Below are 27,886 nucleotides of genomic sequence, written 5' to 3'. Positions count from 1 at the left end.
CTGCCAAGACGAATCCCCCGAACACTGACGCCATGCCAGCCATGGTACAGAGGAGACCAGATCATCCCTCACAGACACACAGACCTGAGGTTTCAGGAGAGACCAAGAGATGGAGGTGAGGGGAGGGTGCTGCTGACATGACTGGGATGGCGTGCCTGAGTCCCAGGGGTCTAGCCCTGGAGGTAGGGGGTGCCCTCAGAGCCCAGCACGCTGCACTTGGCCCCAACCCAGGTTCTAAAAGTGGAATTGGAGAAGCCCAGCCCTCGCTGAGGCCACTTGACTGCCCTTGGGTGTGGAATGAGATTGGAAAGGCCCGGGGGGCTGCATCTCACCTCTCCATTCCTGTAGGGTCCAGTCTCCCCTCCACTTGCCTTCCTCACCTCTGGCCTCCCCCACACTCACTCACTGACTCACCGAAACCCCACGCCCATCTAGGACCATAGCTGCAAGCAGGAAAGGAGGCAAATGGGAAGGGACTCAGGGGTGCCGGGATGAGGAGACACCCCCTAAAGACCACACACCCTCTTGGTGATAGATAACCTGGGTCTCACACACCAGCTTTCAGAGGGAGGAGTGTTCTGGTGAGGTATGAGGCTCAGAGGGGTCTGGGATCTCAAGACAGCACCCTCAGGAGCGTGAGAACTTGGAAAGGGGGCGGGGCAGAGTTTGAGGATGGGAGGGAGAAAGGTAGGTGGAGTTGGGCATCTGGGCTCCAGAGGGCAAGCTCGGAAGAGACCCAAGTACCTCCTCAGCCATAGAGACCGTGCAAGCCAGGACACTCTGGATCCCTGAGACCTGGGGCTGCAGCGAGGAGGTTCCCAGGAGCCGGGCTGCCATGGCTATGGGGCCCAGGGCCTCCAACAGGAGTGCACAGGCTTTACAGGCCTGCTGCAGCATGGCAAGAGGGCTCATGTCCTGTGACTAGCTGGTGTACCTGCTAGCACACACACATCTGCACTCCGCGTGTGTGTGCACGTGCATGCACGTGTAGGTGTGTGTGCGTGTATGTACATGTGTGCGTGCATGCACGCCCTCAGCACATGGAGAATACTGGCATTGTCTGGGAGTACTGAAGAATCTGTGCCTGACTGGAGTGAATGAGGGATCCTTGACAGGTGGGCCTGGGGCACCCATATTTGAGGCACCGATCCTGAAAGATTCAGCGTTGGGAGGATGTGAAAGAGGTCCAAGGAGCGCCACGGTGATGCCACTCAGGCTGAGCTCTTCCTGCTGGGGCCTGGAGTGAAGCTGGGGGGCTAGGCCCGCCCAGACCCTCCCCTAGGGCCCCAGGAATTTTCCTTGCCATGATGGCGGCTCCTGAGGTCAAACAGAAGGGCTAGCTAATCCAAAGCAGTGGGGTGGGGCAGGAGCTTTCCATGGCCCATGCCTGGCTTGCTAAGCAGGAGCCACACCTTGGCTGGGGAGTCCAGCCCTCCCGCCCCGCCAGGTCCCCCTGTTCCAGCCTCTGAGACCCCTGCCCAGTCCCTGGCCCAGCCCAGAACACTAGCCACATTCCTCTCAGGTGCCTACAGTAATCCCAGGGAGTGGGGAGGGGTATGGGGCCAGGCGAAGGGGCTGGCAAGTTCCCACTGACAGAGAAGTGGGCCTTGGGGGTACTGCTCTGGGCAGCGTAGCTGTGGGATGAAGCCAGATCAGGAGTAGGATGGGGGTGGGGGCCATTGGGGAAGAAAGGGTCAATCACCCACTGGGGGAGGCCACCCAGGCCAGGGGGCACTTGCTCCTCTAGGGCTGAGCTAGCCTACAGCACCCCCTGCCTGCCCTGGGCACAGGGGTGTCTTCTGTAGACTAAACGCCACCTATCACTGACTCAGCCTTCCTCGCCCCGGCACGCCATCTTAGCTCAGTGTGGTCATTCTTTTCAGGGTCGTTCATTGCCTTCAAATCCCTGTGTCCACAGAATAAGTCGATGGTATTCCATGGGTAGAGGTAGACTATGGGCTTTATATCTTCGGACCAGAGCCCCATGATCAACTTTATGTGCTATGTGCAGGTTCTCATAAAACTGAGATAGTCCCATAACGAACCACTAGCCATGGAATATTAGAATATATCCCACGGTGACTAGTATTGTTTCATGGCCCCCCTCCCCCCCTCCCTGACCCCCACTGAATTCACGGGAAAGTGGTTGTACACTGGTTGGGATGTCGTGTATTGCTGCTGCAGTCCCTACCACCGGAAACGGGGAGAACTCTGGGTGGGAGGTTGTTTGCTGGTCTGTAGCGCTTTCATCTAAGCTGCCGGGTGGTGGCCCCCTCTAGTCCTTCGCTCACCAGCCGCTCCCATCAGAAGGCCACCGGAAACTCCCACTTGACCATCAACCCAAACAGACAACGTGAAAGCTAGAGTCACTCCAACAGGTTCCTAAAGATAAACGCTAAACTCTAGAGTGGTGGTGGAAGATGAGTTGGTTCCGCATGCTGTGGGGTAAGTAAGCTTGTTACGTACGGAGGGCAAGAGGCGTCTCCCAGGACGTGCCTGGAGCTAGGCAGCCGGCATCAGAGCAGGAATGCTACTCAGCTATGGAGACAGGCTCTGGTGGGGGTGAGAATCCTTGCTGCTGCCTTTGCAGGGACCCTCCTGCCAGATCCCATGCACCATCTGTGCCACACGCACGGCCTGAAGGGAGCCGTGTAAAGACCAAATCAGCAGCTGTCTGGCATTTCCGAATCACACCCGCCCCCGCCCTGCCCCGACACTGGGTCAGTGGCCTGAGTCAGCGACTCATGCTCCACTCCTGCCCACCAAGCAGCAGTGCCCCCGGGGCTCCTGCCAAGAGAGTCCTCAGCAACCTCGCGGGCCATGTCATCTCTTCAGAACCCCACGAGACCAGCATGTTAACCTCCTTACCGGGGGCCACCAGTGAGGTTCTAGCAGGCTCTTGCCTCGTGAATTCGGCTGCCCAGCATCTCCCTGGGCCCCCAGACTCCACACCTCGAGATTGAGCGCAGGGTCCAGGGTCACCCATGGAACTAAGGAAGCAGTCTGACTGAATCTGGAATCATCGCTACAGGGGGCGGAGGTGAAAGGTCAGATCGACATGCCTCTAAGAGGTTTCCTACCTGCTCTGTTAATTTCTAAAATTTCTTCCTGGGCCAGCGGGCATGTGTCACTCTGAGTACTGTGGTGTGGAGAGTTTACGACAGATTTACAATAATTGGGAGATCCCAGCTGTGGTGGCCGCGGAATATGCTTCTTTTTTTTCTTTGGTAGTTTCTGCTTAGCCATGGCTAAGGAGTAATACATCCCGAAATTGTTCACAATGACGGGCACGGGCATGGCGATGGTCAGCACACCCGCCAGCGCACACAGCGCTCCCACCAACATGCCGGACCACGTCTGCGGGTACATGTCTCCGTAGCCCAGCGTCGTCATGGTGACCACGGCCCACCAGAAGCCAATGGGGATGTTCTTAAAGTGGGTGTGCTCACTGGCACTGGGGTCATTGGGCTGCGCCCCTATCCTCTCGGCATAGTAGATCATGGTGGCGAAAATCAGGACGCCCAGAGCCAGGAAGATGATGAGCAGTAAGAACTCATTGGTGCTGGCGCGGAGAGTGTGGCCCAGAACGCGCAGGCCCACGAAGTGGCGGGTCAGCTTGAAGATGCGCAGGATACGCACGAAGCGGACGACACGCAGGAAGCCCAGCACGTCCTTGGCTGCCTTAGAGGACAGGCCGCTCAGGCCCACCTCCAGGTAGAAGGGCAGGATGGCCACAAAGTCAATGATGTTGAGTGAGTTCTTGATGAACTCCACCTTGTTGGGGCAGAAGACCACACGCATGAGGAACTCGAAGGTGAACCAGACCACGCAGACGCCCTCGATGTAGGTGAGGAAGGCCTCCGTCTCCGCTTCCCGGTAGTAGCGCACTTGCGTGCCGTTCCGAACGTTCTCAATCTCTGTCTTGTTCACGATGGGGTTGAAGCGCTCGTGGGTCTCCAGGCAGAAGGTGGTGATGGAGACCAGGATGAAGAAGAGAGAGGCAAAGGCCACGTACTGTGGAGGAGAAACACACAGTGTCAGAGGGGAGGCCCTCCCCCCAGAGCAAAGAGACCCGGGGTGCCTCTGAGCTGGGTCCAGTCAGGGGCTGGGCTGCGGAAGATGCCTGCAGGATGCCCCTCCTCACATAGGCCAGGCTGACAGGCCACCTTTCCCTCTTCAGAGCACGGAGCATGGGGTTAGGAGGCTCGGGGGTTAAGAGGTTGTGGCAGAGATTGCTCTGTTTTCACAAATGCCTTGCCTTTCCTCCTGGATGCACAGCTAGACCATATCTCCCAGCCTCCCTCGGGGCTGGGTGGGGTCCCGTGACTGCGCTCAGGCCAGTGGACAGCGCACAAAAGGGTGTGTACTAAGGCCGGGCCTGGCTCACAAAACCTTCCTGCTCAACCTTCCATGCCTTCTTTCTTCCCCCAGCTTCCAGTCAAATGCTGAAGCCCTAGGAAACCAGCAGGGCCACCAGAAGGAAGCAGCCTGGGTCCCTGAAAAGAAAGACAGCCACTAAATACATGGGTGGGAAATAAACTTCTACTGTCTTAAGACACTGTGATCTGGAGGTGATTTATTAAAGCATTTAGCTCTCCCCGACCCCGACTAATAAAAGTGACCTAGGTGGCGGAGGCAGAGGTTGGCAAAGAAAGGAGAAGGGGGAGCTATGGTGGAGGCAGGTCCCTCAGAGGCCACATCTCCCATCTTTCTTTTGTCCCTACGCTAGTCTATTCACTCTCTTTTTCATGGATCTGTACCTCATTCATGCAGTCTCTTCATGTTCTATCCTATGTGGAATTGCAAAAGATATAATCTGCCCCAGGGCCTTGGACATCTCTTTTACCCACTTTTCTCTATCATCCCAGGAACTCACACCACCATCTTGGAAGTGAGTTCTCCATCTTGGAGATATTGAAATAGAGGCTAAGTGGTCATTTGTCAGAGATGGTGTGTTACAGGTTAGGGGTCCTCACAGGCACCATAAACCATAGGGTCTGCTTCTCTCCTACTGCTGCCTGCCAGCCCCAGGGTAGTGACGTGGGTGGGAGGAAAGAAGAAGCTGCTGGGGCGCTAGGCTTTCCAAACATATGTGGGCGCTTGCTCCTTTCAGACCCCCTCCCCGGTGAGAAGGAAATGGCCAGGATAACCCAGCCTGTCCAGAACCACCTGCTCTGGCCCTGAGCCCCTTGAGAAAGGTTTGGTTTGGTTTGGTGGCCCCAGCTGATGACCCCCTGGGCTTCTCTGGCCCCCAGCAGACATGGGTACCCGAGGAAAGAGAGTCAAGCAGCTGAGTTTCAAACCCTCCTGCTCAGACTGAATTCCAGGCAAGGGCGCTTCTTACAGCCTCCAGTCGGGGTCCCTGGAACACTAACCCCTGGCCAGGGGTTCTCCTCCAGGGGCCCAGCTGGTCATGTTCCCACTGCTCCCCTCTCCTCTGGGCCCCCCTTCGCCCAGCCTGTCAAGACAGACCATGTCCAGTGCAAGGCCCTCTCCCTGGAGGCAGCTCTGGGCTATAGTCTAGAATGGGTGGCAAGTTCATTCTCCAGAGCTGCCTCCATAGAAAACTTCAAGGAGTGCCAAGGCCCCACCCTGCATCTGCCACAAGAGGCAGCCATGCTGCTTCTAGCAATTTCTTTAGTTTGTACTGATACACCTCCCCACCTGGTGGTGGCCCTGTCTGGGCTGACCGTGGCCATGGGACCTGGCATCCAACCTGGCACAGATCCAGAAACCAAGAACTACGTAGACCTTCCAAGACACATTTCGGGTTGGGGGAAGGGGAGAGAAAAGGGGAAGAGACAAAGTCAGCATTTTAGAATGTCAGAGTAAGAGCAGCCTTTAGAGATTATCTGGTCCAAGACACTACATGCTACAGATGGGAAGTCTGGGGCCCAGAAACAGGAAGTGGTCTGCCCAAGCCACTCACTGTGGCATGCTAATACTCCTGCTGGCTTAGAGCATCGTGCAGTTTTCAGAACCTTTGTCCTAGCCTGCTATCAAGTGTGACCCCTATGCATCCTTCCATCCATCCATCCATCCTTCTTCCTTTTCTTCCTTCCTTCCTTTCTCCCTCCCTTCCATCCACTCATCTTTCCTTCCTTCTATCCTCTCTCCCTCCTTTTTATCCACACATCCATTCATCCTTTCCTCCCTCCCTCTATTCCTTCCTTTCTTTGTTCCTCCCCCCCTCTTCTCCCTCTCTTCCATCCATCATGCATTCATTCATCCCTTCCTCCTTCTCTTCTTTTTTCCTTTTTTTTCTTTCTTTCCTTCCTTCCTTCCTTCTTTCCACCTACCCATCCATCTACCGGCCCATCCATCCATCCATCCATCCATCCATCCTTTCTTCCTTCCATTCCTCACCAGGCACCAGGTTATGCCCAGCATAGAGTGGAACAAGACTTCAGCCCAACCCCCAGGGAGGCCCTGCACAGCTGAAGGTAAAGGACACACACAGAAAGAGACAAGTACAATGCAGTGGACTGAAAAGGTGAGTCCCCTCAGCCCTGTGATGCAGGTGGGGTTTGGACAAGGTGAGGCAGGGACTTAAGCCAGGTCTTCTGACTCCAGAAACAGCTCTTTAAGGATCCAGATAGTGCTGACCTGGGACACCACAGAGGTAGACCAGGAGAGCAAAGTGGAAGCAACTGGAAGAGGCCACCAGCTCTGACCCAGGTTGATCCGGCTCCAGCGCTCTTTCCATCACCAGTTGTCAAAGCCCTTGGAGCTAAGAACACATCCCCGAATGCTGGGTACTTGGCCCTACATTCCCTCTGGAGGGCCTCATCTTAGAGCTTGGAATTCACAGCCCAGGTTCCCAAGGGTCACATTGCTCCCCTGGCCTTTTTGAGAGAGGGGAGGAAGACACACACTGTGAGTGTCTAAGGGATGCCAAGAGGCAGGGTCCGCTGCGCCCCTGGGCTCCTAATCCTGGCCAGTGGTGGAAGGCAGGAGGCACTGCCCCGCCCCCTGCCCCATCAGCCACGGCATCCGCTTCCCCAACCATCCCACAGCTATCCTCCTCTGTCCCCTCGACTCACGTGGGACTCTCTCTCAGTGGGGCCACTGCCATCAAAGCCAGCATGTTGTAGGCTTCAATCTCGGCCACGCCCAGTACAGTACAGCCTCCACCCAGCTACCAGAGGGGGTAACCGTTGGAATTCCAGCTCTCTGCCCGCCACCTGGCCATGCTGCCCACAGAGAAAAACCCTGACTCCTCAGCCTGGCACATGAGGCTCCCTGTGCCCTGGCCTCATCGACTTCCCAGGGTCCCCTCCCTGCTGCACCCAACATTCTTGCCTCATGCAGCTGTCTGCTATATGTGACCACTCCCCATCTCCATGTCTTTGCACTGCTGTTCCTGCCTCCAGGGTGTTCCTGCCGACCTCCGTGTGGAAAAACCCATCCGTCCATCCGTGCCCCACTAAGTAGCCCTTCTCCCGGACACCTTTCCCGGTGAGACTTCCTCTTGGCAGCTGGGGCCTTTAGGAGGCAGCAAATGCAGGGACCACCCCCCCCAACAAGGAATGTCTAAATCCCCCTCCAGGGAGGCGGTGAGCCTGTCTCCGACTCGTACTCGTTAGTGCTTGCGGAGTCTCACGGGAACAGCTCAGAGAGGGCACTGATGTCCCCGGAGCCTTCTCCCTCCCTCCCAGGTGCCCCCAAAGGCCCTCAGAGCTCTCGTCCCATTTGCTCCTCTCACAGGAGCAAGTACTGATGGGAAAACTGAGGCCCAGAAAGAGGTCAGGTCTTCTAAAATTAGGGTAGACAAAATCCTTGGTTCTCAGCCAGCAATGGCCATCCCGTCTAGATTCTTTCCTCTCTGGGCCCCAGTGACCAAGGAGTGGGGCCGGGGGGTGGGCAGCAGCAGCCATGCCTAGAGCCAGACACCAGGACTTCTTCCCCAGGGGAGCCGGGGAGGTGGTAGCCAGGCCTCCTACCCTGCCTGGGCCTCCTGGGTGCCTTCCTGGACTCTGCGGCCCGTACACCTGGTCCTTGGTCACAGGCAGGGCCCCAGCAACATCCGGGTCCAAGTGGGCCCTTAGGAGGGCTGTGGAAGAAGGTGCCCCTGGCTTGCTCAGACTGCCACAATCTCCTAAGCCTAGCGACTAGCAGGTCAGCCCCAGCGCATCAAAGCCAAAGCAAGAGCCCACAGCCAGGTGAGTCCCCAGCGCCCTCCTGTCCATCCTCAGGGAAGCTGAGCCAGGAAGGAGAGAGGAGAAGCTGTCAGGGCTGAGGACCTACTGTGCGCCTTTAATCCTCCCACAGAGCTGGTGAGACAGGTGGTCGTACCCCATTGCGCCAAAAAGGAAACCCAAGTACAGAGAGGTTCGGGGACTAAACCAAGGTTTAAGGCTAGTGATGAAGCTGAGGCTTGAACGCAAGTGGTTCCGGCCCCATAATCCAAGCTCTGTCCACCACCAGAGGCACCAAAGATCTCGGGGGCTAACAACACAGCTCTGCGCAGTGGGGAGCCAGCCCTAATGATACGTGCGTGGCTCCATCTTGGAGGTTGGCACCCACAGCGTGGACTTCCTGAGGGCAGGTTATGTCTGTCCCCAGTGAGGGAGAGAGCCAGGGTACTTGGATCCACAGGCTGGAGCCCAGGCACACCTGAAATGGTCTTGGGCCTCATTGCCCAGGGCTTGCTAGCACCTGGGGCAACGGCAGCCCCAGGGGCGGGGAGGCTGCCCCGTTCTGCTCAGGGAGGCAGTGCCGACAGCAGCCCTGGATGCCTCAACCTGCATGCCTACCTGGCCCACCTCTTGGCACCACAATTTGTTCAGGGAGCTCAGCCAGAGGGAGGGGGTGGGTGCACAGGGACAGGGATGGGGAGTTCCCGGGATCAGCTGATGCTGACAGGGAGGGAACCTCTGCCTGGCAGGCCCAGGTAGCAAGCCTTGGAAGCCGTTTCTGCAGTCACCCTGGGCTGTCACTCTCAGGACTGTAGGGGCTGCAGTCAAGGGCCGGGGGCTGCACCCCATGTGAGCTGTCTGCCTTCCAATCCCCAGTCACCCAGAGGACAGTCCCCCACAGACATGCACAGCTACCCGGAGCACGCGCCTCACCTGTTACCTAAGTACCTACCCTGTGGTGCATGACCGCACATACACAGAAGACACAGGGACGCATGGATCATACTGAAACATATCATTGCCCATCAAGCATGAGCACCCAGGCGCTGTACCGCGAGGCGCGCAGCCCCATACCTCCCCCTCGCAGCCTGTGCGTATGCACTCGGAGTACACGGACGGTCACCACACCGCGCACCTCCTACAAACACCCCAGACCCCAGGCATTGCTGCACAGCTGGCCCCTCCCCTGCCCACCTCGCCCCCGCTGGGTGGGACTGACTCGGTGTCTGTCTCTCCCGCAGGACTGCAGCCCCAGCCCAATTCGCCTCAGCCTCCTCAGCCTTCCCTGATGCCCTCACCTGTCTCCTTGCCCAGACAGTGCCAGCTCCTGGACCTCCCGTCTCTACACCTGCCTGTCACCCACTGGCTTCCTGATTTCCTGCTACCTGCCGGACCCCATCCCCTTCCTTCAGCCCACCACAGCAGCAGCGCCCCACACCCAGGACCCAGGCCAGCTGGGAGGCCAGCCCTCCTGGGCTTCTAGTCTAATGGGGGGCACAAAGGGAGCTTTGCCCAGCAGCCCAGGGCCAACTGTCACCCAGCCTGGCCACACCTCAGAGGCCACCCTGTGAAATTTCAAGACAATGCAGGCAAGATAGCCTGATAATGCAGCATAAACCCAAACTGGTAGTTCTGGCTTTTCTTTCTTTCTTTCTTTTTTTTTTTTTTTCTTTTCAGAATCACAAACTGTGAGAGACCCACCAATTGTGTTCCAGAAAGAGGTAGCCATGGCAACAGAGCGAAGCATCCCATTTCTATGGTAACCGGGGTGGTGAGACTGTTGGCTGTAAAGTCAGACAAACCTACTAACGATCTGTTGACTTAAGAAGATATTTTATAAATCACCAAGTTATTTTTATCATAACCCCACCCCTGAAACTATAAATCAGAAAGGCAATTTACTATCTATTAAAATGACCAATATGTGCTATGACTTTCATTATAAATTATTTATGCCACAGTCATCTTTAGAAAATTGAGCTTGTCTTTTGGAACTGTTCAGGGGTTCACCGCGGGGATCTGTGTTCTTGCAGTTCCAGGAGCAAGGCGATGGCTGTAATGTGGTGCAGGGACCGATATTCTGGTCCGGTGGCTCACTCGCTGCGTGACCTTGGCAGGCCACCTCCCCTCTCTGGGCCTCGGTTTCATCATTGGTACACTGAGGGCTGGACTTGGGCCCTTCTGAGGATTCTGAGACCGGCTGAGGCTGTAGGCAATGGGGCTAATCAGGGGAGCCCTGGCTCATGTCCAGGCCCCAAGCCCCTAGAGGCTTCAGGTCAGTTTTTCTGCCTAATTAAGTCTGCCCAGCGGGGGTGTACAGCGTTTGAGTTAATCCATGCAGAGTCAGTGATGCAGAGCAGGAGGGATGGCCAATTGGCCTAAATAAATTGTCGGTCGAGTTGAGTTTGGAAACTGAATTAGACTCGTCTGGACTTCCTTGGGCTGGGCATGCCCAGAGTAGGCTGTGCTGGCTGAGCACATCATAGCTTATGGGGGGGCAGGAGGGGTCTTTGCGGTCCAGTCCCATTTTGGTCTGTTAATAAATGCCTCCGCATGAACCCCCAGAGGCCTGGCTGGGTCCTGAGCACTCTGTCCAGCATCCGGGTCTCCACCCCATTCCTTCGCACTAATCGTCCCCTTTTGGCACCCAGGTCAGGAAGCAGCAGGTGGGAGGTGCTTCCCATGGTGTGGAGGGTGTGAGCGGGAGTGTGTGAAAGTGTGTGCAGAGAACATGCCGTGTAGAAGGTCTGTGTGCTGGGAGGGGAGTGTGGGGGAGGGGAGAGGTGGCGTGTATATGTGGAGTAGCTTTGTACATGGTGAAGGTGTGTCACCTGTTTATGTCACCTGACTCTAGGCATGTGCCAGAGGCTCATGTAAGTGGTCACTGTGTGTGATGTATGTGGTTCATATAGGTGGTAGAGTGTGTTTGTGTGTGCATAAGGACATGCATGGGTGTGATGAGTGTGTGTATAAGGACATGTGTGAGGTGTGATGTGTGTGTATAAGGACATGTATGGGGCATGATGGTGTGTGTGTATAGGGACATGCCTGGGTGTAATGTGTGTGTGTGTGTATAGGGACATGTATAGGGTGGGGTGTGTGTGTGTGTGTGCGTGTGTGTATGGGCATCTCCTAGGAGAATCAGGGTCTGGCTGGGCACTGTGGACATGTGTTCTCTGAGTTGAGACCATGACCCTTGCCCATGCCAGAGATGGTCCCTCACACACTAGCCGAGGGGGGTGGTGCCCCTTCCCTGGGACTGTCTCTGATTGAGAGAAAAAGGGTAGACAGGGTGGAGGTGGGCTAAAGGCCGCTGCACCAGCCCAGGGAAGGCCACAGGGAGGCCGGGCTGTGCCCAGATGGGAATCCCCTCATCCCACTGCACTACCCCCCTCAGTCCCGGGTGCTGTAGCCTGGGTAGTGGGGGGCCAAGGTCAGGAAAGGCCATGCCCAGGCCTCAGGGAGCCCAGACTTTTCCAGTGGGACAACAACCCACTTCACTGAACTCATTCTCTGGATTCCAGACCCAGGTCATATCCAAAAAGGGCTGCTCAACAGCTAGGCTGGCAACTTTTGAGGTGGCAGAGGTTCTGTGTTGCTTTCATTCCAAGATGCACATTTTGGAAATGAAAATGTCATAAAATATACACATCCTTAAAATAGTATATCTTCTCATATCCCCAACATGCTGCTATTTAGCTCATGGCATAGTTGAATCGACGGTACTTTGGACTTAGGAAAACAGTCCTTAGAAACCCAGAGCAGCAAGACAGAGGGGCCCTCAGAGGTTTTTTACCCAAAAGCCGCCCCTTGTGGCCGGAATGGGGAAATGGGGGCAGAGCCTCCCGCCCAAGGTCATGGAGCTCGCAGGGTGGAGCAGGGGTGAGAGTCAGGTTCTCCTGAAACGTCAGTTCTGGGCTTTCATCATCGTGGCCTCTGAGCCTTTGCTCATTTAACACGTGCTCCCAGGCCTCTCTGCTCTCCGGGTCCCGCCTGCCTTCTAGATCCTGGGTCAAAAGCAGCACAAGTCCGTCTGTCAAAGGAGGCAGCAGCTGGAGCAGAAATGGCTGGACCTTGAGGTCAGACCAGCCTGAGTTTGGGGCCTCGGCTGGTGACCTTGGACATCGCCCCTTTCTGAGCCTTCATTCCTGGACAGGGAAGGGGTGAATAACATTCCCTGCCTCCCGGCCGGTTGTGATGACGGGATGAAACAACACACAGAAAGTAAGCAGGAGGTGCTTGTATGCGTTGCTTCCGTCCCTACAAACTGGCCACCTCTCGCCTCAGCGGGCCCTCCCGAACGGCCCTCTCCCATCACAACAGCACCTTCCGCATCAGAGCACCTCAGACGTAAAAAAGCCAAGAATCTTATAGTCACGGAAACGCTGAGCTGGAGGCACCCGGGAGACTGAGGCGGACATGCCCCTGCGTCACAAAAGAACACGACTGTCCTTCACAGAGCAACCCCACGCCCACGCTCAGCCATGTGGCACGAGTGAGGCCGAGCCCACGCTTCTGTGCAGGCCTGGCCGAGCAGCACGGTGACCAGTCTGCCCCTCCGAGGGCCAGTCCTGGTCCCTGAGGACAAGGGGAGGGGTGTTTCCTGAGGGATGGCCTCTGAGGGACCCAGTGGGATAGGGTCAGAGGAGACGTCTCTGGATTTAACAACAAGGGGAACGTGGCGGGGGCCTAATCCAACGCCCTGGAAGGGTGGAAGGGAAAGCAGGGAGTAAGAGGCCCTCCCTGGGAGGGTTTGGTGGGGCACGAAGCAGGTGGGAGGGGGCAGAGGCCAGTGTGCTGGGGGAGCACCGCGGAGTGGAGATGCACATGCGGAGCCCTTGGCCGCACCCAGAGGTGTGGGTGGGACCAGACATTTACCTTTAGTTTGTGTCCTCAGTCGTTCTGATGCCGCCAGCCCCATCCTGGCACATGGGATCCATGAGGCCAGATAAGACCCAACTGCCTGGCAGCTCTGATACATAATGGACCTCATCAGCCTGAGACCACATTTAGGGGCTGGGAAGCAGGCGGCAAGGCAGAAGGAGAAGAGTCCTGGGCTTGACTTCAGAGACCTGAGTTCAAATCCCAGCTCTGCCACTGGCGGTGTGACTGCGGGCAAGTCACTTTTTGGAGACTCAATCCCATCATTCTTAAAATGTGGACAATAATAAGAATAGTAACACACTCCAGGAAGTAAGGCACTACTGAAGGGCCTGGGGGAAAAGGCCAGGTGTCTAGGGCTTCCCCAGATCCAGGGTGGAATTCTAGGGCAGGAAGAAACCCCAAGACTGCCAGTTCCTTTGCTCACTGGTATTCCAGGAGCTGGGCCAAGGCTTCCCTCCACAAAAACCCAAACACAGTATTTTGGGTTTTTTTCCACCCAAATCGTTGGGGGTGGGAGAGTGACTGCAAGGGGAAGCAGCAACAGCTTAAGGGAGAAATGTGTCTAACTTCAGGGTTTTTTCCCCCAATTTTTTCTGCTCCTGTTGTGACCACTTGCCTGCAAACAGCAAACCAGGAGCAAAGGACAGCCTCGTGAGAGCCCACAGCACAGCCCGCAGAGCCTGTTTCCCGGGGCCGCGGCCCAAGGTGGGATTGTGTCCCAGACCCCGCACCGCAGCCTCCAGCTGGCGAGGGCCACGCTGCCCAGGGCAAGGGTGACGTAACATGCCCACTTCCATGGGGTCTTCCACGTGACCCCCGGCCTTCGGGCTGGGAGGAATGAGGCTTGACGGGAAAGGACACCCAAGGTCACGCGATGAGCTCCAGGCTTTCCGGCCTAACTCCAGTGACAAGAGGGAGGCTGATAACAGCAGCTGCCTGGTCTCGAGCAGCCCTGCTTCCTGGGCTGTCTGTGCATTGTCTCATTTAAACTTCACACCAGCCCAGGGTGGTAACTTCTGCTGTTACCACTGCTTTTCAGACAACGAGTCTGAGGTTTAGAGAAGAGAAGATTCTTGCCCAAGGTCTCGGAGGTTCTTAGTGGCAGGATAGGTCCTACTTCAAAGCCCTGCATTCCAGGCCTCCCCCAGGCCCCTTAGGCAGCCAGGCAGGATGTCCACAGTGCAAGTTGGCTTGGCTGTGCCCCGTGAGATGGACACGCCTGCTCCAGCTTCGTTTCGACTTTAGCCAGCCAAAAGGCTGGGTGCCTTAGGAGAGCGGGGCTGCGCTGTCCCAGCGTGCCCCTGCGGTCCCACAGGCCAGGAAGGCTGGGTGTCAGGGTCCCAGGAGGGGCCATCAGGAACCAACTTCCCAACCACTCCTGTGACCTGAAAGTTCCTTCTGGAAAATAGATAGTGAACACCCTCTCCCATTAGCATCTGAAACTTGGAGAAATACCAGTATTCCCCACAGGAAATTCCTCTTCTAGTTTAGGACTTCGAACTGCGTCAACTGTTTCCTGACGTGCTTGTCTACTTTTCTATTAGTAAACGATGACTTATGGAACCCTTCATATTTCCTCTTTTGCTCTGACTGCTAGGGAGCTCAGTTAAATTTAATGCTCAGTTCCAGACCAATCTTTTATCTGGGTTTGGGGTATCACTATTTCTTCTCTTCATTATACAAGTCCTATTTTTTCTTTTATTTTCTTCTTTATTTCTAAGGATTCCGTTGTATGTGTATCTCATGGGCCTCAAACATCTTTGTGCCACAGATTGGAACAAGAAATACGCGACTGAGACGCCCAGATGAGGAAGTGAGTAGGAAGGCACTCCCTACAGGGGCAGTTCAATAAACTCCTCTGGAGTAACCCTGAGCAGACGTCTCTGCTGGTGACCGCCAGCGATGGGGAACTCCCAAGGCCACATTCTGTCTTTGGACAGCACTCCAGACATGCATTTCTTTCATGTTTAAGTCAACCTCCCTGCCTCTTTCTCCCAGTGATCCCAGTTCTGCCCTCTGGGGTCACCAGGACACACCTGCTCCCCTTTCTCCCACTGACAGCCCTGCCCACACCTGCAGATGGGCCTCAGGACCCACCCTGACCCATCCCTCCTGTGCACCAGGCTTCCGCCAGCTCCTTTTCTTGCGCCAGCTCCCCCGGCTGTTTCAGAGCCTGGTTTTGTTAAGCGCTCACTGTGTGTGGCCACATGGATGGCACACTTTGCCCTTTTCAATGCTCACAACCACCTCAGTAGCGGGAATATTTGTCTCTGTTGAGCCTCACTGACCTCTGCTATAAAGTAATAATGACGACTGTTGCAAACATGATCTCATTTATCTTTAAAAACCTCCCCAACGGAAGTGTCATTAACTCCCCTTTGCAGATGAGAAAACTGAGGTTCAGAGTGGTTAAGACGTGTGCAAAAAAAAACCAAACCCCACACAGTTCGGAAGTGATAAGCAGAATTTGAAACCAGGTCTCTCTGACTCTAAAACCAGCATACTCCAGGGCTTCCACTTATAAATCTCTTTCATATCCATACACACACACACACACACACACACACACACACACACACACACCAGCTGAGCCATCAGCCAGACAGCCTTGATTGCCCCCATTTGGCAGATGAGAAAACTGAGGCTCCAAGCTCCATGAAGTGTCCACTAGGAATCCACTGGGAAATTTTCCCCCAGTGCCCACTTATGTTTTAGCATCGAGTCAAGGGTCCCGACTCCCCATAGGGTGTGCATGTGTGTGTGTGTGTGTGTGTGTGTGTATATATATATATGTTGGGGGAGAGGAATAAAAAGATGACCCCAAGAGGAAGAGATCAGGGAGGGCAGTGGACACAACCCAGGTGGGACCACAGCTAAACTGCCCACCTGTGCTCCCTCCAACAAAGATGTATGCCTTATCCCAGGCCTGTGCTGGGCACTGGGTACAGAATGAGCAAAAACAGCCACAGCTCCTAGCAGGGGAGACTGACATTTATCAGATAACCAGACAAGCAAACACGTACCTGTATGAGGGGACGAGGGCTTTGAGGGGAATGCACACGGCATTCGATGGGCCTTTAACAAGTCTTGGGGTTGGAGTGGCTACCACAAGGAAGCGACAAGTGTACAGAGGTTGGAAAGATGGGTAAAAATCACTAGGGAAATGCAGGATGCAAGGAAGAGCATTCTAGGCAGAAAGAATGGGAAAAATTCCCGGTCCTCATGTTCCTTGACCATCAGCAGCATCTGAGATAGCTGATCACTCCCTCCTTTTTGTTACACTTTCTAGGGCCCTGCAGTCTCTTGATTTTCCTCCCACCTCACTGGCTGTTCCTTCTTGATGTCCTGTGCCACCTTGTCCCCAGCCTCTAACTCTTGGGGTGCCCCAGAGTGCAGTCCTTGGGCCTCTTCTCCATCTATACTCATTCCCTTATCGATTTACCCAGTCTGAAGGTTTAAATACTGTCACCTATTCAAACACCATTGACTGCACACTCCCAAATATTTATCTGCAGCCCAGCACTTCTCCTGAACTCAGGACTCCAGCATCCAGTTCCCTTGTGTCTCTGTGGTGGAGGTCTACCAGCTGCCTCTCCAACTCAGCACGTCAACTGAGCGCCTGTACCACCTCCACTGCCGGCAGCTTTCTCCATCACATGAGATGGCAACCCTATCCTCCCAGACATTCTTGCCAAAAACTCTGGAGTCATCCTTGACGCTGCTCTTTCTGTCACACCTCACAGTTAATTATAAGGAAATCCTCTTGGCTCAGACTGAAATAAATCCAGAATCTGACCACTTCCCAGCACCACTATTACCACCCCGTCCCAGGCATCATCAGCTCCCCCTAGATTACGCTAAGAGCATCTTAACTGGTCTCTCGGCTTCCAATATTCCTGGTGCTCTAGGACTGTTTTCAACACAGCAGCCAGGTGATCCTTTCAAAATGTAAATATGATCGTGCCATTTCTCTCCTCAAAACCCTGCCCTGGGTCCCCATTTCTCTCAGAGGAAAAGCCAAGGTCCTCGCAACGCCCTGCACGTCCCCGCGTGATCAGGTCCTCCATTCCCCTCCGAGCTCCTCTCCTATCACTGTCCCCCTTCGCAAGTTCCAGCCACACCGCCTCCTCAAACATGATCCTTAAACACGCCAGACACATGCCCGCCTTAGGGCCCTCACACTGCCTGTCCCCTCTGCCCAGAGCCCCCTTCCCTGCATCCTCATGGCTCATTCCCTCGCCGTCTCACGAGTCCCACTCTGACCCTTCTAAGATCTCAGCCAGCGCCCCGCACTAACTGGATTTTCCTTCCTCTACTTTCCCCCATTAGGCACGTACCATCTTTGAACACTAACTTTTCCCCAGCTTTACGGCGGTGTAACTTATATACAGTATACATATATCTTTTATATACAATCTATACAGTAACATTCACCCATTCTAAGTATCCAGTTGGACGACACTGGCACGTCACACCATCCAATTTGCTTATTTTCATCTCTGTTGTTTGTCTCTCTCCGCCCTTAGCATGTAAGATCCATGAGGTGGCTGGATCTGAGGACCAGGACCAGCCCCGCCTTCTCACTCAGCCATACCCCACCCCCACTAGTAGGGGAAGAGGGGCCCCTTCCCCGGGAGCCAGGAGCACAGCTAAGCAAGAGCACAGCTGCCCATCCTGTGTGTCTGCTTGTCTCAACCCATCCACCTACACGATGGGTACCACAGAGTTTACTCCCGCAGCCTCCTTAGGAAGCGACCCCTCCTCCGATGCCCACTTTCCCTCACCTGCACGGGCAGTGCACACGAGCACTGACTCACTGATACCGCATCTGCCTCTACCCTGCGACGCACACAATTGTTGATTTCAGACCCATGTGGACACCAGCACTGGCCACACTTACAGCAGATGTGTGGCCACCCTGGGAAAAGGATCATCTCTATCCGTGCATCTATGACTAACCTGGCCACAGATGCAGTCGCTAATCATTCAGCTGTGCTCTCATTGGCTCCTTCCTCACAGAGGTTGTGTGTTACACTGGCAATGGGCAGTGACTGAGCGCAGACCCAGGTCTACACTGGCAGTGGGTACACCCATTGACAGCAGACTCATGTCTACACAGGCAGCAGGCGCAATCATGTTCATCTCTCGTCAGTGGGCACAGAGACCTGCATCCCCACTGGCCGTGAACGTGGATGAGGAGAGTGGGCACAAGGGCACGAAGTTCCTTTCCAGAGAGGGCCAGACATAGCCTCCCCTCCCAGCAGGCTGCCAGCTGAAGGTGCTCGTTGTGGAATTCCACAGCCCGAGTCCTGCCTAGGGGACAGAACTGGCGTGGGAATGTGGAATTCAAAACCCGCACGCGGGCCCTGGAGTGCAGAATCTGGAATCTGGGGCACATGGCGAGGAGATGAGGCCACGTCTATTCCCAGCGCCTTGCGATCACTCAAGGTGAGGAGAGACTCGGGCTGTGTGACTCCCAGCACTGCCCGCCCCCTCCCCACCCCACTCCCAGGCCTGGCCCAGCCAGCCCAGGCTTAAAAAAGCACCAGGAAATGTCACTTTCTTTTTGAGGCGGTGCGATGGGAGGAGACGGCCCAGGCAGTTTAGCTGCTGGCCTATTCAAAGGCAGGGAACAGTGACAGTGCCTTCAAGTCCTGAAGCCCGTTTCCTACCCAGGCTGGATGGAATTCCAGCCCCTTCTCCGGCGGGCGGACAGAGCCCTGTCTAGTGCCAGCCCAGAGGCCCCAGCCTGCCCGACAGCCCAGCCAGGGTTCTGACTGGGGCTGCATGACTCCTGTGTCTGCCCAAGCCAGGACAGGGCCTGTGGCCTGAGCAGGCTCAGGGACTCAGGGGCTGTGGCTAGACCAGGTACCATTCACTGTGCTGGGCCGCTGTGCTAGGCTGGCTCAGGGTGGCAGCTCTGGGCCCTGGCCACTGACTGCCGAATGTTTGGCCTGGATGATGCCTGCTGCCTGCTCCCACTGTGCTGCCATTTCCCCATCTGCAAAGCAAGAGGTGGCTCAGACACCCTCCAGCTCCTCTTCTAGGGTCCCTGTGTTACCCTCAAGAACATCTCGATCCTACCAGAGACACAGCCTGGATGAGAGACCAGTGAGGGTGGATTCCTCCTGAGGGAAGGAAGCTCCAATGCCATCCGGCCAGCCTTGGACGCAGCTTTCGCTAATTCGTTCATGCATTCAATCATCAAACATTCACTGCATGCCTATTATACACCAGGCTCCACTTTTCACAGCCACCTCTGGAAATCACAGCTTTAAATAAAGCTCCCAGCACAGAGCTAGGCACATAGTAGGAATTCAGTAGTGAGGGTAAAGACACCTACTGTGTGCTACATCCTGAACCGGACTCATCCTAAGCACTCTCACACACCCCGTCTCATTGACTCCTGCACCACCTCTGGGGTCCTTACTGTGGTTACCATCCAAATGCCACAAAGAAGGAAACTGTGGATCGCAGAGGTTTAGGAAGTTGCCCATGCTCACACACCTGGGAGGTGATGGAGTTAGAAATCGAAACCCAGCTCTGTGTGACTCCAGAACACACGCTCTTAACCACTCTCCTGGCTCCTCAACAAACGCTGATTGAATGAATGCCTGAGTTAATGAATGAAACTTTGTGTTGGTGCAATTTTGGGTTCATGAGTGTCCGAGGCCATCAGCGTGCATAAGTGTGGGGAGCGTGCGTGTGCAGCTGTTTGTGTGTTTGCACACGGAGCTGTTTTATGGGTAGACTCTCCCTCCATTGTTGCCTTGGTCTTGTGTGCACTGGAGCTGTACATGGCTGCAGCTGTGACTGTCATGCGCAGCTAGCAGCGCACCAGGCACTCTCGTCAGGCTCTGGTTTCCCAGGGAGATCGCCGGGGGCCTGTGTGTGTGTGCGCGCGCATGCGTGGGGGTGGGGGTGGGGTGCAGCCCGGTGCTGGGGAACACTAGAGCGGGGCTTGGGGAGGGGGCCTGGAGCACTCAGCACTGTGCCTTGTGCAAAGGGAGAGCCTTAGCTCCGGCTGGAAGAGTCTGCTCCCAGCTAGCTCCCAGCTAAGCCACTAGGCCCTGCCAAGCTCAACTCTTGGCCCCCTGTGTCTGTGGGCCCTTGACTGGCCCTTGCTAGGCAATTAGAACGAAAGTCTTGGAGCTCACGTCTAGAGTTTGGGAATTGATGCAAAAAAGCAGTTGGGTGATCATGGACCTCAGTATACCTGAGCAAGGGCCATCCAGGGCCTCAGGAGGGGCCCCTCCTCAGCCAAGGGGCTGAGCACGTCCTGCCAGAGCCATCAGGGGGGATTGCTTGCCAAGGCTGGGGACCTGAAGAGGAACAGTGGCCTCCCCACCTCAGAACAGACTGAAATCACAGCTATGCTCAGTGCGGCCTGGGGTTCAGAGGCCAATCCCCCACTCACTGCCTGCCCTCCAGTGGCCGCAGGGAGTCTGGAAAACTCCGGGCCCTGAGGTCCTCCCTGTCACATGGCTCTGCCTGTAACTTCTTTCCAGCCTGTCCTGGGTCTGCTCCATCAGAGCTTCTCACCTTTGAGGTTGAGCCAGTCCCTCAGGTCAGTCCCTGCCCCCAGCTCTCAGCTCCCTCACTCCACAAACCATCCTCACATCCAGCAAACCCACACATGGGCTGGGTGGCTCCATCCTGCCTTCCACCCTGAAGTCCTCAGCTTCCAAACCCCATCCTCTAGAATGTTTTCATTTAGTGAGAGGTAGGACTTCTTCGCCTACCTTGAAGCCAAGAGACTAGAAATTTATCCATCTACCCTCACATCCATCCATTTGTTCACCCATCTGCCAAGCTACCCACCCAGCTGGGTATCCATCCATACATCCTTCCTCCCATCCATTCATCCGTATCCATCCACGCACCCGTCTTTTTATTCATTCTTTTATCCACTTGTCCATCACCCATCTGTCCATCCAACTACCTCCTTCTTGACCATGGAACCTAAACATAAGAGCACAGGAAGGAACACGAGCACTGCTCTAGTTTACCTTCTTAATTTCCCCAAGAAGACCTGGCCAAGTTTCCCTTCCTCAATAAAATAGGGTTAATATCTAATCTTTCTACCTCACAGGGCTGTCGTGAGGTACATTGTTTTAGCAAAGATTTATTGATTCCATATTATGTAACAGGCACTATCATTTCTTAAGGTGGCCCTTGTCCTCTAAGAAGCTGCACCTGAGTTGGGGAGACATGTCACCCCAATAGGGTAGCTGGGTCAAGGGCAGGAAAAGTTCTTTGGGAGAGCAGGCTGTTCAGGAGGGGAATCAGGAAAGGCTCCAGACAGGAAGCCTTTTCCAAGCTGGCCTCCTCAAAGGATGGATCCATCTTAGCTATGCAGAGGTGGAAGAAAGGGCATTCTTGGTGGAGCGAACAGAATAAGCCAAGGCAGGAGGCAGGGGAACTCGGGCATCCTGGGGGAATGGCTGGAGTGCCTGGAGGTCAAGGGTGGGCAGTCTGGAAAGACAGGATGGATGGGATTTCCTAGGCTGGCACAACAGGGTCTGCGGAGAGCCATGAAAGCGGAAAGACTCGTCAAGTCAGTACAAACCACAGTGATTTCTTACTCGGAGGCGTTTACTCAGATCCCCAGACTGCCAGCCAGGGAAAAAATATCTTCTTGGTGACCCCCAGGCCTCGGGAGACACGATTCCTGCCGCCTAGAAGGGAAGCCAGCACCTGGCATTTCTGATCTTTGTGCCACTAAATATATCATTGGTGACAGTGGCTCGTGCCCCCGATGTTATGGGGCTACCAGACGAGGCTTCCACGGCCTGCTTCCCTGTCTCTGTGGCTCAGCCAGGGCCTCCTTATACCAGCTCCCCTGGGGAATGTGAACCCAGGACCAGGTTCAATGTGCCCCAGGCAGCCAGCTCCAACACCCGGTAAGTGCCTCCCATGTGCTAGGCTCTGTGCTGGGGGCTCTGCCCCTCTGGGACTCTTCTCGATTCCACAGGAGGAAATGGCTCAGCCAGATGCCACCTGCCCGAGCCCACCCTGAGGCAGGGGACACCAAAACCCTGGCCTGGCCATGGCCAAGGCCTGTGCTCTTGCCTCTACCCTGTCCCCACCTCACGTTCCCCCTGCCCTTGGGATCTGGTCTCCTCCCACATACAGCCTTGTTCTGAACCATATTTTCTCTCTCACAAACTACCCTTCTGCCTCTGGTCTGAGTGAATTCTCCCAGCATCCCTGAGAAGCAGGTGATGCCCTTCTGTACGCGTTGCAGATGAGGGGACTAAGGCCCAGAAGGACAAGGGCCATGCTCCACGGGTGTGGGCTGGTCAGGGGGCCAAGTTAGGAGCGTCCATGGCAACACGAGGAGAAACACACTGCCCTGGGGCTGGCCCTTAGCAGATGACAGCCACATGCGCTTCCACGAGTCCTGCCCTCGGCCCAGGGCGCTGGCTGCCTCCAGGTGACCCAGCGGGTGACTGTGTTCCTCTCAGCTGCTCAGAGAGCCCCTGAGGTTGAGCATAAAACATTAAGTGCTAAGATGGTGGCCCTGGCAGGAGGCTTGGTCTGACATACATTCAGTCCTGCCCTGGTGACAAGGCCCAAGGGAGTCCCTCCTCCCCACTCTACCACCTGCATGGGCAGAGAAGGGCCCCGGGGGACCACCGAAGCCTCCACCCACCGTTACGGCAAGCCGTCAGGTCCCTGTTCTCAGAACCCCCCGGGCGGGTGAGGCCAGCATCTGCAGAGCGCCCTTTACAGCCGAGGTGGCCGAGGCCCGCAAGGTCACAGGGCTCACGGCCGGCGGAGCCAGGTTTGGACCCTGGCAGTCGGAGCCCCGCAGTCTGGCTCCAGTCTGGCCCGTCCCCACCACACTAACCATGTCTCTCGGCGCACCCGGAGCGAGGGCTCTGCCACCGGAAACTGCCGACAGGACCTTTGCCTGGAAGGGCCCCTCACCACTGGCTCCCTCACCAGTCTCCCTCCAGCCCCACACCCCCTCAGAGAGCAGCTCACCCCAGCCTGGTGGCAGCCCTGTGTGGCCCCAGCATCTCCCCCTGGGCACAGCTGGCCTTTAGGGAGAGGAGGATGGAGGCCCTGGATTGTGGTGAGGCAGGAGCCCTTCTCTGAGGCCCGGCTCCCTGGAGGTCCAGACTGTGCAGCCCCTGTGGCCATGAGAGGGGAGGGGACGGCAGTGCAGGCGTGCACGCGGCTGAGCGCTGGGAGGGCACACACAGGCAGTACCCACTGTCAGGGGCCCAGGGGGGCTGTGGGGAGCTCTGCTCTTTCTGACCTCCCACTGTCGCCTGGCTCTCTGAGCCCAGCCCAGGACACTGGCCTCCCTCTGTGCTTGAGCCCCAGGCACACACCCGCTCAGGACTTCTGCATGTCCCGTTAGCCCTGTTCCCCAGATGTCACATGTCTCCCTCCCTCTCCGCCTGCAAGTCTTTGCCGAAATGTCACCTGCTCAGGGAGGCTTTCCCTGCCACACGAGTTAAGGTGCCACCTCCAGGACTTCCTGTGTCTTCCCTCCACTTTATATCTCCAAAGCGGTCCTCACCATCTGACACAGGATATAGTCCATGTATCCATTTGTTTCTTTTTATTCTCCCTGCGTGAGGATGTCAGTTCCTTGAGAGCAGGGGTTTTTGACTGTTTCCTTCTTTGCTCTCTACTCCCAGCTTCTAGAGCAGCACCAGCAACCTAGTAAGTAGGTGCTCAATAAATATTTATGGAATGAATGAATGAGTGCTAACAGCAGCCCCTGACAGGAGAACTACATAGACTGTCTTCATGTGTATAGTAGGGGTATAGGGAAAACAGTCCCTTCCTGCACTGTGGATGGGGAAGGAAGGAAGTGGTGGGCGGGCGCATCACAGGCAGTGGGCCAGGGGCTCACAGGCAGGAGCCAAAGTAGAGCAGGAATAGGGTTGCCAGGCTGGCAGGGGAAGGGTCTGGGTTGAGCCAGGGTGGAAGGGGCATCCGAGGCCCTGCACAGGCTTGAGTGAGCTTCCTCTGGCTGCTGTGGCCCGGTCCGAAGCAGCATCAGAGCCTGGGCCCAGTGAGGCTGGCTCCTGAGGCCCCCTGAGCTCAGCTGTGTGGGGCTGCCCCAGCTTATATTAGCTTATCCCCACCCAGCCTGGCGTTGGCCTGGCGGGGCAGCCCAGCCTCAGAACGGGTACTGTCCAGTGGCACCAACAGGAGCCCCAGGCCTTAGCCCCCAGGCTCCTGGGGTCTGCCTGGCCCCCGCTGCCACTGCTCCCTGTGCCTGAGCATCCCCTATAAAGAGGAGACATTTCAACGCCCTGAGCTGTGATGCATGGCTCTTGCCCACCAGCCCCACCACACTGGCACACTTGTCGGCATCTCAGGTCCCCGGGCTTGGCTCCCGATCAGAGCCTGATGTCAATGGCCCTCCCTCCTCCGCCCCCCGCAGGCGGAAGTTCCATCATCCATCTCTCTCATTCCCCTGACACCTGGGGAGGCAGGCAGAGCACGGACAAGTGGCCCAAGACAACAGATGGGGTGACTGAGCCCTCTGAAGAGGGCTATGACCCGCCCATGACACATAGCAGGCTCATGGCAGGACCAAGAGAGAATCCAGGCCTGCCTTCCAGGTTGACCACTGAAATCTGGTCCCTGGAGACAGATTCTGGAAGAAGTGGCCCCTGGGGCCAAGTAGGTGAGGTGATCCCTAGAGAGGTATTTGAAGGGAGAGTCAGTTGCTGAAAAAAGGAAGGAGGTGGTGAAGAGGTGAGGGTTTGGCTCTTCTAAAGCCAAGCGCTGTTAAAAAGACAATAATGGAACCCACGATAATTATGTTTCGGGTTCTGGGCTAAGTGCTTAACATATTCAATCCTCCCAACTTCCCTGTGAGTCAGGTGCTATTAATATCCCTCTCTTGAGGCACAGACAGGTTAGGGAACTTGTCCAAGGTCACACAGCTGGGAAGTGGAAGTGGGGCTGGGATTCAAATGCAGGCCTCCTGGCTCAAGAGGCCATACTCTTAGGAGATAATGGGGCTCCAGGGCATGTTGCCAATGTCAGGTAGCCAGGAAGTGGGGACCAGCCCTGAAGCTCATGCACTTTCTACTGAGCACATGACTGAGGCTTTAAGCAGGGGGATTTGGGACAAAAAGCATCCTAGGCCTTCGAGGGGAAGAGTCTGTATTGAAAACCACTAACTAATGCCTAGAACGTCCCACAAACACAGCTGACAGAGGAAAGGGAATAATGAGAGGGGAAAGGGGAGGGAAGGAGGTGGACGGAGAAGGAGTTGGGGAGGGAGAGGGAGAGGGAGGAAAAGAACCTGGAGGGCCTTCAGGAGAAACAGAGTCCCAAGGGAAGTCAGACGTGGGCATCAGGCTGGACCAAGTGTACCTGGGAACTCGGTGTCCCTGCAACGTCACCATCCTAAGAGCTGTGCGTCCTGGTTTTCGAAAATAGTTTCTCTGTCTCTGAGCTCTGGTTGTGGGTAGTGGTTGGGCCGATGCAGAGTGAAGCAGGAGTTTGGAGAGATGGAAGGGCCAGGATGTGAAGAGCCTCATCTGGCCCTGGGTGGTGACAGCGGCAAGTGGGACACTGCCCTGACTGCGGTTTGCCCCCCACGTCCTGATTAGAGCACTCCAGCTCTCCTATCACTGCCTCAGCCTCTGCCTCTCCATCACTGCTCCAGGCTTGGGGGGATGGAGGAATTGTGTTCCCAGATGAGGCAAAGAAGGGTAGGATCAGCCAGTAATAGGCTCAAAGGCGTCATGCCAATGTCTGACCTAGGTCTAACTCTAGCCTCCTTATCCATTCTCTCAATGATTACGTATTTAGCATCCACTATGTGCCAGGCCCTGTTCTAGGTGCCAAGCATAGAGCAATAGGTAAAAGAGACAAAAATCCCTGCCCTCTTGGAGCTTATATTCTAGTGAGGGGAATAGACAATAAACAAGGTAAATGAGTAGAATATAGTCCGATGGTGTTAAATGCCAAGGAGAAAACGGGAAAGCACAAAATGGGGGAAGGGAATGCAAGGGTGCCATCCGAGAGGATGACATCTGAGTCCAGGCCTGAAGGAGGCGAGGGAGTACATAGTGAGGGGAAAGGCTCCAGGTGGAAAGCAGGGCAAGAGGACAGGTCCTGAGGCAGAAGCAGAAGCACTGTGCTGGCGGAAAACCAAGGAGGCCAGAACGGGCTGAGCAGGAGAGCGGCAGGAGAGCAGAGGGGGAGGTGGTGTGCGGGCAGCTCGTGTGGAGCCTTATAACCCTCGTAGGGACCGGGGCTTCTCCCCCAGCGAGACCAGAAGCCAGAACGAGCAGAGCACAGCGGTGGCCAGATCTGATGAGTGTTTTACCAGGAGGGCCCTGGTTACCCTGTGCAGAAGGCGTGTGGGCAAGGGCAGGAGCAGGGGGGACAGTTCCCAGTAATCCGGGGGAGAGAAGATGGTGGCTGCAGCCAGGAAGGTAGCCGTGGAGGTGATGTGATGAGGCCGGGTTCTGGCTAGGCTTTCAACACAGAGACTACAGGATTTGCTGATGCGCGAGAAAAAGAGCTGAATCAAGGATGGTGTCGAGGTTTTCGGTCTGAGCACTCAGATGGATGCGGCTGTCCTTTACTGAGCTGGGGCCTCACCGCCCAGGCACGTCGCCCTGATGTCAATGTCTTGGGCGCGAGGAAAGATCAGAATCACCCGTGGAGCTCTGTCAACCCGCACGCGCCCATCCAGGCCTCTCTGTGTCCTGATACTTCCCCTCCACTGGGAACTGTTGCCTGCCTCAGCACTTCTCAGAATCTGATGTGCGTATGATTCATCTGGGGATCTTGTTAAAAAATGTAGATTCTGAATCAGTAGATCTGGGGGTGGGGGTCTGGGGCCTGAAACTCTTCATTTCTAACAAGTGCCCAGGTGATGTGGATGCTGTTGGTCAGAGGACCACACTGAGTAGCAAGAGCCCCCACATCCCAGACCCCACGGCAAGTCCTCCCTCTCTGAGTATCAGCTTCTCCGGGGAGTGGAGTAAGCATCCTGACCACCTCCTCCCAGATCTAAGAGTCAAATTCTCCTGGGACAGAGCCCAGGAGCCTGACCTTTTGAAGCATCCGAGGTAAACTGAGAGTCACCCATGGGTGGAAGTCCTCCAGCAAACACCCCTGCAGCCCCCATAGCAACTATTACAAACACACCTACCCCAGCCCCGGCCCATCCAGCACAGCAGCAGCTCACTGGCCCCCTCTCTGCAGCGCCCCTACACCAGTGGAGTTAGACCCCACACTCTGCTCCAGCCCCTACCGCCTGGCATAGCCTCTCGTCTCTGAGTGCACCTTTCTGCAGCTCCTGGAGGGCAGCCAGCCAAGAGAAGGGCCTGGAGAAGAGGGCGGCAGGTGCCATCCCCTGGGCCTGAGCAAGCACACTGTAAAGAGGTGGTACCCCCAGGGCTGTGCCACGAGAGGGCTGGATGAGTCTACATGCCTGATGGCTCACAGGGGCCCCGCGTCCGTGGCGACCCCTGGCAGGACGGGATTACTATGCCTTAAATGAAGGAACGAGAGCAGGCTGAGGGAGCCTGAACGAATGTAGGAGGAAGCTTCTGAGACCCCCATCCCTGGGCTCCTGCCTGCCTGGTACCGGGAGAGCTCGCATGTGCCCTGGAGAGGAGAGCTGGGCCGAGGATGTGGAAGGAGAAATAGGGAAGGACTAACCTGGCTCCCACAGCGCCTCCGGGAAGGTGAAGCCTGGAATTCTTAAACTCCTGGAGTGTCAGACTGGAGAAGGGACTTGGTGGTCGTTTAGAAGGTCCTCTGTCTTTCACAGGGAGAGAAACTGCAGCCTGAAGGGGCAATGGAACTTGCCTACGGAAGCCTGGTTGGCTTAACGGCCTGGGTACAGATCTTGCTCTGGTGTA

General features: G+C 55.9%; 1 protein-coding gene across 1 annotated transcript in view; it reads right to left on the bottom strand.

Annotated features, from left to right (window-relative positions):
• Positions 1-27,886, bottom strand: part of KCNC1 (potassium voltage-gated channel subfamily C member 1) — a gene marked incomplete at both ends in the record, with an annotated part of 42,037 nt that overhangs the window by 6,071 nt on the left and 8,080 nt on the right. The window contains one exon of the mRNA XM_082628245.1: positions 3,081-4,014. Coding sequence (XP_082484371.1) covers positions 3,081-4,014 — 934 coding nt within the window. The remainder of the gene's footprint in view (positions 1-3,080; positions 4,015-27,886) is intronic.

This window comes from Mesoplodon mirus, assembly GCF_964341445.2.
Source record: "Mesoplodon mirus genome assembly, chromosome: 7".
In the NCBI taxonomy this organism is placed as follows: domain Eukaryota; kingdom Metazoa; phylum Chordata; class Mammalia; order Artiodactyla; family Ziphiidae; genus Mesoplodon; species Mesoplodon mirus.
The sequence above is the reverse complement of the archived record's forward strand: the minus strand, read 5'-3'. Positions and strand labels throughout refer to the sequence as shown.